A 16,407-nucleotide genomic window follows, 5' to 3' on the forward strand; every position below is an offset into this window, starting at 1 on the left:
AGCCAAAACCTTTCACATTTATCTGTTCCTCATCCTTATCAGGGATTTGATATGTGAGAACTAGAGCATGTGTTCCAATTCACTGTGGTCTACTTTTAACACAAATAAAATTGTAGATCAAACTGGCTTCGAACACTTCAAAGACCAGACATTATCAAAGTGTTTTATTAGCCTATATGTTCTAGATGTGGTCACTGCGCTGCTCTGCCTGGGATGGAGACTCTGAGTGATCTTATAAAACATCACCTAAAGCATGACCTTTCACTGCTCAAAACCACCCCAAAGTCCTCACCAGGGCCAGGAGGCCTTCCTTGCACTGGCTCCTACCACTTCTGTCACCTCACATCTACCAGGGCTCCTGGCTCAGTCTGCTTTAGTGCATGCCTTAATCAACGTTGCCTCTGAACATCCCAGCTCACTTTCCTCTGCTGGAACATTCTCTCCCCAGGCTTATGTGGCCCTGTTCCTCACTTCATTCAGGTCACCTCAAATGTCATCTTCTCAGAGAGACCGTGAGACCATCTCTGATCACCCTAATAAAACAGCAGCTTTTGTCAGTCTCAATTTCCCTGCTTTATTTTTCTTTATGGCACTTAACTCTCTGACATTTTATACACACACACACATGCGCGTGCGCGCGCGTTTATTGTCTCTTTGTTAGAATGTAAGCTCTCTGAAGGTAGAAACATTGATTTGTTCTTCTCTGTTTCTCCACCTTGATCAGTATCTGACACAAGTAGATATCCAACAACTAGTAGCTAAAAATATTCAAATGTGAATACCGTAGACTATACAAGTCTAGAGAAAAACTGCCTTTCAGGAACTCAGCTGTAACTTAACTTATACCACCTAGAGTTCTATGATTATCATGGTAGGAAAGTAGCTTTTAATCTACTCTACAACGGATTTCATGAGAAGGAAAATTCTGAAAAATAGTTTTTAGTGAGAATCTTATGTGAGGATCTTTCACACACACACACACACACATCTGTCTATCCATCTATCTATCTATCTAATCCTCACTGAAGCCCCTTAAGGCAGGTATCATCTGCATTACCACAGATAAATACACATGGACTCTGTGAGATTGTAACTTGAATAATGCCATGTGTACTAAAGGTACCAGATACAGGAACTCAGATCTACCCGTCCCCAACAGCCAGGCATTTCCCTATTACAGTACCATGGGATATTGTCAGACATATATATACATATAGTTATGACCGTGGGCTAGGCTCTTATCCAGAGCGAAGCACTATGGATACAGTGATGATTAAATAAGATAGACACTGTCTTTAGTCTCATGGTGCTTACAGACTGAAAGGGATCTTATAAAGCTAAAATTATGCTTGCTGCCACAAAAGTGGTATGTTTTCATTTTTTCATTCACTCAAGAACTATCTATTGACTACATACTATGTCTCATGCTTTGTGTTAAGAGCAAGGAATAAAATGGTGAGTAAAAGCAGACCTGATTCCTGCCTTCGTGGAGCTTACAGTCTAATGAGGGAGATATGAAATAATCACATGCAAACATGGTGCTGTGAGATCCTACAAATAGGGGAAGCAAGCTTAATTAAATTAGGAGATTCTTGCTTGAGGAAGTACCACTTAATCTGAGATTTAAAGGATAACTAGGAGTTAAAAATACAATGAGGAGAGGGAAGAACACTCCAGGTTATTCAAACAGCATGTGAGAAGATCCCATTGTAGAAGGAAAGATGTGTGCAGGAAGTCTCTGAAAGAGGCCAGTGTGGCTGGAGAGCTGGAAATAAGAAGCATCCTGGTGTCAGAGGAGCCTGAGAGGTGGGCAAGAGCAGGCCCATAGGGCATAGTATGAAATCTGACATATGTGCTAAGTCAAAATCCGGCAGTGTGCTCTCCCAGTTGGTCTCTAGGTTAATACTCATGCTAATGTAGCAACTCCAAGCTGGGGACAAAAAACCTTGGAGCAGAGAGGCTCATGGTACCGGCAAGCCGGAAGAAGACTAGATAATCACTAGGATCTGCACTGAAACCAAGGCTCTGCTGCTTAACCGCCCCAGAGAGTCGTCAAGTGAAGAATGGCCTTTCTGAACCTTCACTTGCAGAGTGCTAATGTAGTAGTGGAACAGAATGCTGTTTTGGGAGCCCATGAAATTAGATTTACATTCTTCATCTGTTATCTCTACGTTTCTCAGGTATTAGATGCGAACGAAGATATTTCCTGTTAAGCATTGTTAAAGATAATTAAATAAGATAATGTGTTAAGGACTTGGCCTAGCGCTTAGCTCATAGCAGGTATTCAATAAATAATAGCCATTATTTTTCTTTATCTGTTAAATGGAGACAGTAATAGCACAGATTAAGTTGCTGAGTTATGAAGATCTGATTAGATTATGCATGTGAAAGCAATAGGCCGGGCCTCCTCTGCGCAGTCTTATTTCTAACTTTAAGAGCCAGGAACCCACTTTTTTGGAGCCTGATGTTCTAATATTCCTTCCTTACGAAAGCCAGGCCATTGCTTTTTTCATCTGCCTGGTGCACCGTAAGAGTTCTTTCAAAAGTGTGTTCTTTCAAAAGCGATCTCTCATTTTTCTCGTTTTGGGTTTTTAGGTGTCTTTACATTTGGCAATCTCCGTCCTACAGAGGGCTGGAAAAGCCCTGCGGGAGATGGCATATCCACCACCCGCTGCCGGGTCGGCCCTGCAGCTGTGCGCACCCGAAAACTGCCAAAGAAGCTGGGTCTTGGCGCGGCGGGACAGGCCAATCAGAAGAAGTTTGGCCCTCTGCAGTTTCCGTCCGCTCACTAGGAGGCGCTGCGGCAGCGACGGCGGCGTCGGCGGCCGGAGCTGTCGCGGGCTGGGGCGGTTGGGTTGGCAGCTGAGGCTCCTGGCCATGGAGTGGGGTTCTGAGTCGGCTGCTGTGAGGCGGCACCGCGTCGGAGGAGAGCGTCGGGAGGGAGCGGCGGCCGCGCCACCGCCGGAGAGGGAGGCCCGAGCGCAGGAGCCTCTGGTGGATGGGTGCAACGGCGGCGGGAGGACGCGGAAGAGGAGCCCCGGGGGTAGCGGCAGCGCGAGCAGGGGCGCGGGGACCGGGCTGTCTGAGGCGCGCGCCGCGCTGGGGCTCGCGCTCTACCTGATCGCGCTGCGGACGCTGGTGCAGCTCTCGCTGCAGCAGCTCGTGCTACGCGGGGCCGCTGGACACCGCGGGGAGTTTGACGCGCTCCAAGCCAGGTACCGGCCGCTCCCTGCTGGCACGGCCCGCGCGTCCGTTTGCGGCTCCTGCCCAGGCTCCGGGGCCCCGCACCTGTGTGCACCCGCCCCTGCCGGACCGCCGGGACTCGCTGACCCCTCCCAGGCTGCACGTGGGGTGGGGTGACCCTGCTTGTCCTTCTTCTGGGGTCTGAATTGCCGGGACTTGGGGCTTGCCTGTCCCCCGTTAAGCTCGTGGTGCAGATTGGGGTTGCCAGGTAGATTGAACCTGCTTTCCACTGTCTGCCCTTCGTGCGGATGGTTGGTTGTGAGTCGTCTCCCCATATTCTGGAACAGCTTCCACTTTTTACCTTGCTTAGCCCTTCTGTTTTCCAGATGGAAATTTGTGTGCCTAGACTGTTGTGTAAATTCGCTTTGGGGGCGGGGAGTGTTGGAAGGCGCTAGTGCACTGTTCTAACTTTCTTGAGGGTTACAGCCCCCAAACCTGAAGGCTATAGGAACTCTTTCTGGAACACCGCCCAGTCAAAATTTGGTATGCAGTCTGATAAATTCTTAGATCCCTGCAGTTTGTCTTTAGGCCCCTTAGATTAGTGACTGTGTAAGGTTTGACTTTTTTTTTTTTTTTTTTAAGACCTTTAAGAATGCTGGGAAAGGTGATTAAGTCAAAGATATTGTAACCCAGGTGTGTCAAAGCTCATGAAATGTTAAGCTCGCGTCAAGTTTTCAACAGCTACTGTGTTCTAAAAAGTTTTTCCTAGAATGCAAAGTGTTGCAAGCTTATTAAGGACTTTCTGAAACGTCTCCCACCCCCACTTCCAGCTTTCCCCACTTGGAATGCAGTGAAAAGACAAAAAAAGTTTTGTTTTCATTAGGGGTACAGTTGGTTTTGGCCTGAATCGAAGTTACTAGACCTTGGGTGTATGCTAGGAGGGCTGGGTTCATCAAAAGTTTTTTCCCCCCCTTATTTAACCTCTTGACTTGATTATTTTTGCTCATTGGTTTCTGCTACTTAAAGTCATTAACCCAGAATCTGTAACCTTCAGGAGTGTGCACAGTGGAGTTATATTCTATCCTGCTTAGTCTTTAGCTTTTTTTGTTTGTTTGTTTGTTTTTTGAGACAGGGCCTGGTTCTGTCGCCCAGGCTGGAGTGCAGTGGCTCCATCTCGGGTCTGTAGCCGCCACCTCCCAGGTTCAAGCAGTCCTCCCACCTCAGCCTCTTGAGTAGCTGGGACTACAGGCGGATAGTAGTCTACATCTGGCTAGTTTTTGTATTTTTAGAAGAGATGGAGTTTCACCATGTTGCCCAGGCTGATCTCAAACTCCTGAGCTCAAGCAATCCACCCGCCTCAACCTCCGAAAGTCCTGGAATTACAGGCGTGAGCCACCGTGCCTGGCCAGTGGTCACACGTTTTGAATACATCCCTAGTCCTTGTATTGGTTTGATACGGGGAGAAGTTGGGAATGGGATGGTGGAGAAAACTGAAGGGGTCAACTCGTGGGAGGCAAAAATAAAAATATGGAACTTTATAAGTGATGTTCACTTGGTTTCTGAAATAATGAAAGGCGGTCCTTTTTTATAAGTCAAAGAACTAAGCTTTTTTGGGGAGGAAGGGGTGTGTAGTGGAAAAGTTACCCATGCTAAATGTCAATTTTAATTACAAACCTTTGTTATTCTTTTGGTCACTTCCAGGGATTATCTTGAACACATAACCTCCATTGGCCCCAGGACTACAGGAAGTCCAGAAAATGAAATTCTGACCGTGCACTACCTTTTGGAACAGATTAAACTGATTGAAGTGCAAAGCAACAGCCTTCATAAGATTTCAGTAGATGTACAACGGCCCACAGGCTCTTTTAGCATTGATTTCTTGGGAGGTTTTACAAGCTATTATGACAACATCACCAATATTGTGGTAAAGCTGGAACCCAGAGATGGAGCCCAGCATGCTGTCTTGGCTAATTGTCATTTTGACTCAGTAGCAAACTCACCAGGTATGTACCTGTTTTTTAGTCATTTGGAAGTTGTCACAGCCCGGAAAGTTCATTAACATAACCCCAAGCTACTTGGGCAATTGGGGGACCATTTTCTTGGGCAAACCTTTTTTTCTTTGTGATGGAAAGCAGGATAATTAGGATAGTATCATTTAGTTTAGGATCTAACCATTCTGTCTTCTCTTACGTGCTTTTTTAATATTATTTTTTGGTATTAATGCCAGCAGCCTAGTGATAAGACTTGGAATGTTTCTGGTAGACTGAAGCAGCTTTCTCAATGTTACCAGACAGTGTGTGTGTCCTTGTGTCCTGGAGTTAGGTTCTGACACTTAAAAAGTGTTTTACTCAGCTCGGTGTTATACTAGGCTTTGGGGATACCAGATAAGGATAGTCCCTGCCTTCAAGGGTTGCTGCATGGTTTTAGAGCAGGGGTGTCCAATCTTTTGGCGGCCCTGGGCCACACTGGAAGAAGAATTGTCATGGGCCACACATAATATACACTAATGATGGCTGATGAGCTTAAAAAAAAAAAAAACCTCATGTTTTAAGAAAGTTTACAAATTTGTATTGGGCTGCATTCAAAGCTGTCCTGGGCTGCGGGTTGGCGGATATCTCTTCTAGCAGAGTCTGTTGACTTATAAAGTGAGAATTTTGCTCCACTGAGGGTGCCATACTGTTAAAAGTACCTAATTAATGTGTAAATCTTTGAAAATAATTTGGCAAAATAGAATACTTGCATTTAGGACAGTGCCTGACGCAGTAAATATTTGTCAAATGAATGGGAATCCCCTAAACTGAACTTCCATTTATTAAAATATTTATTCTTCAGAAAATTGTATTCAGTGGTTAAAGGGATTGTAAATAGGGATAGAAAATAGCATTTATAATGGCATAGTATTTTAGTGGTAGACGAGACCTGAGATGGCATCTGGCTCAACTCCTCATTTGATACAGGAGTAAATTTAGCTGGTCATCACTGATCAGAGACAAAACTAGGATAAGATGCTGGATTTCCTGGCCAGTCAGTTCTTTCAGCTACATTTGTAAGGAAAAAGAATATTAGGGTGTAATTAGTACTCCCTTTTGCAAATTGCTTAACTTCTTAGTTTCTCATCTGTGTAATGGAGAAAATAATAATACTTTCCTAATAGTGTTGCTTGGAGGATTAAAAATAAGTAAAACACTAAAATAGTACCTGGCATGGAAAGTGATTTTTAAAAGTTTCTATTAACTCTTATGTAATATTAACACTTCTGGATTACTCGAACTTATAGCAGGCCAAATTTGAACATCTAGAGTTATACAAAATGTAAGTAAAATTTATTTGCTTGATGAAATGATTCATATTAGAATATCTTCATTTAGAAAGCTTGACAATTGCGTTTAGAATGTAACTTGCATTTTCAAAAATCAGTATACACACGTTTGTTAAATAAGCCGGAAGTACCTTCGTGTGCTGCTGGGGTAACCAGTGGTTTAGTGTTTTGTTTTTTTTTTGGCTGGGGGGCCAAGTCTTACTCTGTCACCAGGCTGGCGTGCGGTGGCACAATCTTGGCTCACTGCATCCTCTGCCTCCCGGGTTCAAGCGATTCTCCTACTGTGCCACAACACTCGGCTGATTTTTTTTTTTGTATTTTTGGCAGCGACAGGGTTTCACCATGTTGGCCAGGCTGGTCTTGAACTCCTGACCTCAGGTGATCCGCCTGCCTCAGTCTCCCAAATTTCTGAGATTATAGATGTGAGCCACTGTGCCTGGCCACCAGTGGTTTTTTTATGTCTATTTCAAAGCAGTAATAAATGTCACTCTTTGCCCACTATTATGATGCTTAAATTCTGGGAAGGGGCAAATAAACACCATGGTTGCTTAAGAACATTATATAAGAAGGCTGTATATACAAGAATTAGCAGCAAATGTAGGGACAAAAGAAAAAAGTTTCCCCTCTACCCTTCATAGTTCTTAGCTGAGTGGACCCCTGTAACAAAAGACAGGCTAAAAAGAGAAAAACCAAATAGAAGTTTATTAACACATGCACTTCATGTACATGGGAGATACACAAGAAAAATGAGTACATCTCAAAGAGGTGGCTTAGAAATCTGGCTTATGTAGCATCTTCAACCAAACAATACAATTTTAGAGAAGTGACAAAAGAAAGGAAAAGGACCTTGAGTCTCGAGGGGTGGCAAATTGTAGGAAGGCAAATAAATGGTAGAGAAAGGTTAGTTAGTAAAGTGTTATATAGATTCCTTTTGTGCTGTTGCCAGGCCACCAAAAGTTTAAAGTTGTCTTTTGTGATCAACCTTTGTACTTCCTGGTGGAGAGGGGAAGTGGGGACACCTTGGTAAATGTATATCCTGCTTTTAGGCAAACAAGGGGAAGGCAGAGAGCTTTTTTGTATAGTACCTGCTTCTCAGTTGCCTTCAGCTCAAAATAATCCGTATGTCAAAGTGACATATTTTGGAGTGCATATTCAGTTACTCTTTACAAATGTAGTGCCAAATGTTACAAATTGTATATCTGGAGTCTAATAATTAAAGGCCAGCATTTTCGTGAGCCATTAGAACTCACTTTTTATTATTATGTTTTACATAACAGAGACAGGTTCTCACTTTGTTGCCCAGGCTGGTCTTGAACTCCTTAAGTGATTATTCTACCTCATCCTCCCAAAGTGCTGGGATTACAGGTGGGAGCCACTGTGCCTGGCCTAGAACCTACATTCATTCATTCATTCACTTATTCATTTATTTATGAGACGGAGTCTCACTCTGTCCCTCAGGCTAGAATGCAGTGGCTCGATCTTGGCTCACTGCAAGCTCTGCCTCCTGGGTTCACGCCATTCTCTTGCCTCAGCCTCCCTAGTAGCTGGGACTACAGGTGCCCACCACCATGTCTTGCGAATTTTTTTTTTTTTTTTTTGAGACGGAGTCTCGCTCTCGCCCAGGCCAGACTGCAGTGGCGCTATCTCTGCTCACTGCAACCTCCGTCTCCCGGGTTCATGCCGTTCTCCTGCCTCAGCCTCGCTAATTTTTTGTTAGTAGAGATGGGGTTTCACTGTGTTAGCCAGGATGGTCTCAATCTCCTGAGCTCGTGATCTGCCTGCCTTGGCCTCCCAAAGTGCTGGGATTACAGGCGTGAGCCACTGCGCCTGGCCCTAGAACCTACTTTTAACTAAAATTTTATAGGAATACCCTTAGCAACAATCTCAAGGAAATTTCTGTCAATAATAAATGGTTAAAAATAGTGTTTCACACATTCATCAAATAGACCAAGCTTGTTCAACCTGCAGTCCTGGGTAGCTTTGGATGTGGCCCAATACAAATTCATAAACTTTCTCAAAACATGAGATTTTTTTTTCAATTTTTATTTTATTTTTTAGCTCATCAGTGATTGTTAGTGTCTTTTATATGTGGCCCAAGACAATTCTTCTCTTAATGTGGCCCATGGAAGCCAAAAGATTGGACACCCCTGAAATAGACTATCACCTAAATCCTTTTGGTGGATGGCCTAATTGAAGCACTTCTTTTTTCTTTTTTTCTTTTTAAGTTCTCATCTGTGTATCTAGGACTCAGGAATTGATACCAATTAGGAGTAATGTTATCCACAGAAAAGCCTTAATTATCTTCTTGAGTTTGCTGTGTGGTTCCAGGTCGTTGGTAGAAGAGGCATTGAGTTATTTTGGGGGTGGCTTCAATTTCAGGGTTAATTCTAAATGGAAAAGGATGTCAGTTAACCACCTAGCCCTTATAGATACTGTCCTCTTAACTTTCCTTCCCTTTCTTAAAGATATTTGACTCTTCTGTAGTTCTCTTTTAGCACCAGAACCATTAAAATAAGGGAAGCTGAATGGACAGTTTAACTTTTTAATCAACCCTGTATAGATACCTTTGAATTTCTCTTCCCCTCTTTTTGAATAAAGAAACATTTTATTGTTTGCTTTCTATTTTAAAGTAACTCACAGTGTCAAATTAAAAAAAAAGGTTTATTTCAGTAGGTTTTTGGAAGGTGACACATTTTGCTAATAGCAGCATTTTCTATTTGATAATAATTAAATGATTATTACTTTGTTTCACTTCGATTGAAATGCAAACCAGTAATCACCACCAAGACAAGTATGGTTAATAGGTAGTAGTAGGAATGGGGTCTGGAATTTAACAGAGCCCAAACAAGCATTTTAATTTTAGCTAGCTACAGAGCCTTCCTCAGATTTGCAAAGAGAAGGAAAAATGAACATTGAATACCTACCAGGTGCTAGGCACTGGGCATTATCTTGTGTGACTCAAACCTGTGAGGTAGGTATCATTAGCTTGCTTTTTAAACCAGGAAATAGTGGAGTAAAGTGACAGAGCTCAAATTTACTTCCAAGGCTTTCTTGCTCTCAAATCCACGCCAAACTCTTTGGCACCCTGCTTCAAATGTGTAAACCCAGAAATGTTACTGCCTGAGTTACATTAGTGCTTATTTACTTTGATTACTCTTTAAGTTTTCTCTTATGGAAAATTTCAAATATATTCAAAAGCAGAATTGTTTAGTGAACCCCAATGTACTTATCTCCCAGCTTCAGCAGTCTGATCTTGTTTCTTTCCTACCACTACCCTCCCAACTTCTTGATTATTTTGAAGCAGATCTTAGCTATATCAGTTCCTCCCTAAAAGTATTTCACTCTGTGTTGCTGGAAGATAAGGGCCCTTTTTGATACCACCAATTGCCTCACCTAAAAAAACCTAACAGTAATTCCTTGGTATCATCAAATATCCAATCAATTCCTTTAACTGTCTCTTACAGTGCTTTAAAAAAGCAAGACAGTTAAGTCATCTTTATAGTTACTTTTAATTAACATACAAAATTTCTGAATCAAGAAGAGGTCCAGAGATTCAACTGAGTGTGTGTTCTGGGACCTAGGATACTACTTAGGTCATTAGTCTCCTTTCCTGTGTCTTACTAGATTAGGTATCTTCTTTTTAGTTTTCCATCACATAATCCCCTTGGAGAAGCCTTAAAGGAATGTTACACCATCCAAAGTGACCTCTCTGTGCAGCTTTTATGATTTTGGCACAAGCAAGAAAGGAGTGGATGCAGTGGGAGATGATGCAGGAAGCTGTGAGCACCAGAAGTGAGACTGTTACAGAAGATGTGGAATACGGGTAAAGAATAGAACAGATTTCTTTGGTTTGCTGAGAATACCAGTTTCCAGTATGACTTTAGGTCCTCTCAGGTTACTTCATTTAGCAGACACTAATTGAGTGACTCTGGTGGGTCAGGCATGGTTGTAGGCATTGAGAGTAAGTCAGTGAGCAAACCAGACAAAGATCCCTTCATGGAACTTACTGCTGGTGGATGTGATTGTCACCTGATGATGACAGAGCTATGCTTCTGGTCATGCAGCTATTGTGATGCTTCTCTGAGGAGAAAGCTCCATTCCTAGTCCTAATGGGTCATATTGTAAACATTTTAAAATCTGAGCAGCAAATCTGTTTTTCTGATTTGAAGGTGCCAGTGATGATGCAGTTAGCTGCTCAGTGATGCTGGAAGTCCTTCGCGTCTTGTCAACATCTTCAGAAGCCTTGCATCACGCTGTCATATTTCTCTTTAATGGTGCTGAGGAAAATGTCTTGCAAGTGAGATTTTACTGTTTTAAATATCAGGCTTGAATAAGGATGAGATTAATAATAATAGCTAAATATTATTTACTAAATAATAGTAAATGCATTTTTTATGACTCCTGTGGGTAGTATAAAATAATATGCAGAAAAATACTATATGAGCAGTACTTTAACAAATTCACAACTACTTATGTAGAGATGTTTAATATTTGGAAAACTCCACTTAGCAGATTATTGTGGCAGGATTTGATTGAGAGAAGGGCTCTTGCTGGCATAATTACTCTCCTCAGGTTTTTTTTGACATTGAAGTTTCAGAGATGTTTTGAGACAGGCACAAATAAATGCCCATCCATATGGATCGTCTCTTCTCCTGTTCTCTTTTTTTCTTTCTTTTTAAAAAGAGATGGGGGCCAGGCACGCTGGCTCATGCCTATAATCCCAGCACTTCGGGAGGCTGAGGCAGGCAGATCACGAGGTCAGGAGTTTGAGACCAGCCTGGCCAACATGGTGAAACCCCGTCTTTACTAAAATTACAAAAATTAGCCAGGCGTGGTGGTGGGTGCCTGTAATCCCAGCTATTCGGGAGTTTGAGGCAGGAGAATCGTTTGAACCTGGAAGGTGGAGATTGCAGTGATCCGAGATCGAGCCATTGCACTCCAGCCTGGGCCACAGGCTTTGTTTCAAAAATGAACAAACAAAAAAAGAGGGAGTCTTGCTGTGTTGCCCAGGCTGGTCTCGAACTCCTGAGCTCGGGTGATCTTCCCACCATGGACTCCCAAAGTTTTGGGATTACAGGCGTGAGCCACCGTGCCTGGCCCTCTTTGCCTTTTCTTTTGCACAGCCTTGTACTTACCAGGGATGTTGTTTGGCACCGCTGATGGTAACCAGGCTGCCTTCTGTGATGGGTGACTTTCTGAACCCTGATGTGCATGGCCATTATGCATAGGAAAAGAAGCAGAAGATGTCTTTGGATAGTGCTTTTGAAGAGCAATTATTTTGTTTTCATATTCCTTACCTCATCAAAGTAGTCCCTCTGTGTTTAAGCAAAATCAAGACTGATAATTTAAGATTGTTTAACAAATATTTGTTTTCTTTCCTTCTCATTAAGGCCAGTCATGGTTTCATTACACAGCACCCCTGGGCTAGCTTGATTCGTGCATTCATTAACCTAGAGGCAGCAGGTGTAGGAGGGAAAGAACTAGTATTCCAAACAGGTACGTGAGATTGTGCATTGTATATTTTAATGCAGTTCTAGTTTTTGTAAAAGTAGAAAGTTTTTGATTATAAGTAATATCTTCAATAAACAGTCTCTTGAATGAGCATTCTTTTTAAAGCATGAGGTGGTGTTAGCTTGTCTTTGTTAAAAATTTTGAACAAAATAATATAGCATCTAACACTTGTATAGTGCTTATTATATGCCAAGTGTTGTTCAAACCATTTCGTATATATTAAGTCATTGAATCCTCCAAACAACATGTAAGATAAGTACTGTTACTTCCATTTTAGAGATGAAACTGAGTCCAGAGAGATTATAACTTGCCTAAGGTTTCACAGTTGTTTAATGGCAGAGTGTGATTTGAACCTAGACAGTCCAGGTCCAGAGACTTTGTTCTTAACCTCTAATTGGATTGTTATGTAGGTAGTGAAATTTTAGCCACTATGGGTGGTTATGATATAAATATTTTTAAATGTCAATCATTTCATGAGTTAAAATCAGAAAATTTACCTGTAGTGTAACAGGTTTAAATTTATCATTGATTTAGTGGACTGTTAAAAAAATTTAGTAATATTTAATCAGCCAGAATAATTTTTATTTTATTTTTTTTTAGAGACAGAGCCATGCTCTGTCACCCAAGCTCGAGTGCACTGGTGCCATCATGCAGCCTTGACCTCCTGGGTTCAAGTGGTCCTCCTGTCTCAGTTTCCTGAGTTGCTGGGACTACAGGTGCTTGCTATCACGCCTGGCTAATTTAAAAATATTTTTGTAGAGACAGGCTCCCATTATGTTTCCCAGGCTGGTCTCCAACTCCTGGGCTCAAGTGGTCCTCCTGCCTTGGCCTCCCAAAGTGCTAGGATTACAAGCATGAACCACCGTGCCTGGCCCAGAGAAATAGTTTTAGTTTTATGATTAAACTTTTCTAAGGATATCAACTTAGCCCATTTATGCCTAGTGTTCCATTATTGGAACGCTAAGCATGTGGGAGTTGTATCCTACTGCTCAAGCGTCATCGCCAAGGTCTGATTTTCCACACATGCAAAAATTAAAAAAATTGCAACCTCAGGCATAAATGGGCTTTAATTGTCTTTATTAACAAAATTCAGAGCTCATAGATTTGTTTAGTTAGGGCATACTAAAATTTGACATTGGAAGTTCCATTCCATTTCCCTGCCCTGTTAGAAATTTGGGTAATGCATTTTATCCAGAGATGTAGCATTTGCTAGATGTTTTAATATTCAAGAGTGTGTTGTGTGCTGAGATGGGCTAGGGGAAGTAAGATGATGTGGGAACTTGTTTTGTAGCACCCTTTTAAGACCTGATTTTATTTAAATTATGAAACTATGCTAAGTATGTCTTCATAACCTAAACAATACTGTATTTTAATAGTCTCCATCAAACTTATTTTAAACTTTTATCTTTCAAAATGTATGTATATTTTACTTTAGCTAGGCATTTGAGATTCTCAAGGTCATGATGTCAGAAGCAGCAAGGTTCTGTTTTCAATTCTCAAACCTTTCTGCTTTATTCTTACTCTTTAACTAATGAGAAGAAGCTGGGATCTAGTATCTACAAGAGTAAGTAGATACATTATTATAGAGATATATCAATATATATATATTTATTTTATTTTTTTTTTTTGAAGCAGGGTCTCACTCTGTTGCCCAGGCTGGAGTGTAGTGGTATGATCTCGGCCCACTGCAACCTCTGCCTTGAGAGCTCAAGACATCCTCCCAGCTCAGCTTCCTAAGTAGCTGGGACTACAGGCATATACCACCATGCCCGGCTAATTTCCTTCTTTTGTGGAGATGGGGTTTGGCCATGTTGCCCAGGCTGGTCTCAAACTCCTGAGCTCAAGCAATCCTCCTGCTTCAGCCTCCCAAAGAGCTGGGATTACAGGCATGAGCCACCACGCCCGGCCTCTTTCTATTTCTTGGACGTCAGTTAGGATAGGAGGAACACATACATGTAACAACCACCAGATCAAAAAGCAGCAAAAGAAAATTCTGTAAGCAGAGAGGACACTCAGTCTTCTTTCCCGTTATGAAAAATGTCAGGGCTCCATGTAAACAGGAGTGTGTCTGCATATTTTCCATGTTGAAGTATACTATGTGTTAAGTGCCTTCATCTCCATGCTTTTAATTTATTAGCACAGCACCTTGCCCCTATACTCCTCCTATCCAGAGAAAAACCAGCCTTATGGTTTAATCTGCACCCTTTCTAGATTTTTTTCTATGTACATATATATTAATGCATAAGTATTTTATGTACATATGTTAACATATTTTACATATGTGTAGTCCGGAGAGGTTAAAACACTTACCAAGGGCTAGTCAGGTCCAGACTGACTAACATTACTTATTTACATTTATTAAGTACTCATTTTTGGTAGGCCTGGGCAGCCCAGAGTCCTTATTCTTTTTATTAAATGCATATGGTTTTAGACAAAAATTCTCCAGCTGCATAAATTCTAAAAATAATTACATTATCTGAAAGGGTGTAAACAAACTGTTAATAATGGTCCTAGCTAGATGGTGAGCACTTGCTGGTAGAACTGGACTAAGTGTGACTGGAATGGAGGACTAGGTTAAAGGTAAAACAACAGTTTAAATTCTCTGTTGCTTCATGAATTTAAGACCAGAATTGATTTTCATTAATGCATTACTTTCTATAATTTTATGTATTTAAATTTTTGCAATGTATATGATCACTTTAATAATAAAGCAAAAAACAGATTTATGACTGGTTAGTATAAACATAAAATTTAAATGTTTTACTTGTTCTGAAATCCCCATGTTTCAAAATTAATTTTTTTGGAGGGGTGTCATACAAAAAATTTGAAGAGATTATTTCCCTCCTTACTCTGAAATTTTACATGATTTTTTCCCCCTCTAGGTTTTGGAGCTCATTATTATGGCTAAACTGCATACCTGAAAGCTTTCTGGGTGCTTTCTGACATTCTGATGCCTTTCCCAGCATCTCTATCACTTTTAATGCCACTGCCTACAAAAGACTACCCTTCTTGTGGGCATGGCTTTCAAAAAGCTAGTTAGTGTTATTTTCATGTTTGACTAAAAGAGGATAAAGGCCCTCCTGGGTTTGGAGTTGTGCTTGAGAGTATATGCCAGATTGTGCTGTCCTCAGCTTTTTAAACCATACTTCTTTTTCTGTGTGATAATATTTGTCCTGCCCTGGAAACTTTTTGGTTAAAACAGTTTGTGCTCTAGAACTCCCTTGTCACTTCTGAGAGCGACATTCATTTGGGGAGTTTTTAGTGACTAGAATAATCATTACTACCTAATTTTTAAGAAGGGCCAGAAAGAATGACTTGATTTTATCAGACCAGTGACCTCATTTCATGAGTGAGAGAGGCTTGATTGCAGAAGGCTCACAGAATCTTTTTTCCTCTTCGGAAAATATTCATGCCCCTGTAATTCTACCATCCAGAGCAAACTAGTGTAATAGTTTAGTCTATACTCTTCTGGAATTTTTTCTAAATGCAAACATTAATATACATTTATATATGTGTATATATATTTCTTGCAAAAATAGAATCATATTCTGTCTGCTATTTTATAGCCGCCTTTTCTTTTTGAGATGGAGTCTCACTCTGTCACCCAGACTGGAGTGCAGTGATGCGATCTCAGCTCACTGCACACTCTGCCTCCCGGGTTCAAGCGATTCTCCTGCCTCAGCCTGCCATGTAGCTGGGATTACAGGTGTGTGACACCATGCCTGGCTAATTTTTGTATTTTTAGTGGAGATGGGGTTTCACCATGTTGGCCAGGCTGGTCTCGAACTCCTGAGCTCAGGTGATCTGCCCACTCGGTTTCCCAAAGTGCTGGGATTACAGGTGTGAGCCACCATGCCCGGCCTGTAGCCTTCTTTAGAATGAATTCTTTTTTTAAAGTTACAGCTTTATTGAGATATATAATTCTCAGTTGTGCAATCATCATCATCATCAATTTTAGAATGTTTTTATCATCCCAAATAGCAAACTCATTAGCAGTCACTCCCATTTTCCCCTATCCCTAGGCAACTGCCTGTCTACTTTGTGTTTCTATAGATTTGCCTGTTGTAGACATTTCATATAAATGTAATCATACAACACATGGTTGTTTGCGTCTGGGTTTTTTTACTTAGTGTAATGTATTTCAGATTGTTAATCTAAATAACAGACAGAGGGAGACTCTCAAAGAAGATGGTATTTATTTAGTAATGGGCGTTGCAGTAGGAATACATGTGCCATAGTAAACTGTGAGACTATGTGCCATAGTAAACTAGGGCAGTAAAGGAAGACAAAAGTTTTGATAGGAAAAGTGAAGAGGATTACATAATTTTTTTTGAGATAATTATCCTTGGCTACAAGGATCAATAACAAGGGTGGTACCAGTCTGAGATTGGACA

The 16,407-nt window shown here is 41.3% G+C and overlaps 1 protein-coding gene across 2 annotated transcripts in view; it reads left to right on the forward strand.

Moving 5' to 3' along the window:
- The first annotated feature begins 2,357 nt into the window (after positions 1–2,357).
- Positions 2,358–16,407, forward strand: part of ERMP1 (endoplasmic reticulum metallopeptidase 1) — a 49,082-nt gene continuing 35,032 nt past the window's right edge. For both annotated transcript variants that reach the window (XM_054500836.2, XM_054500837.2), the window contains exons 1-4: positions 2,358–3,215; positions 4,885–5,186; positions 10,672–10,799; positions 11,893–11,998. In XM_054500836.2, coding sequence (XP_054356811.1) covers positions 2,653–3,215; positions 4,885–5,186; positions 10,672–10,799; positions 11,893–11,998 — 1,099 coding nt within the window. In that variant the 5' untranslated portion in view covers positions 2,358–2,652. The remainder of the gene's footprint in view (positions 3,216–4,884; positions 5,187–10,671; positions 10,800–11,892; positions 11,999–16,407) is intronic.

This window comes from Pongo pygmaeus, chromosome 13, assembly GCF_028885625.2.
Source record: "Pongo pygmaeus isolate AG05252 chromosome 13, NHGRI_mPonPyg2-v2.0_pri, whole genome shotgun sequence".
Taxonomy (NCBI): Eukaryota; Metazoa; Chordata; class Mammalia; order Primates; family Hominidae; genus Pongo; species Pongo pygmaeus.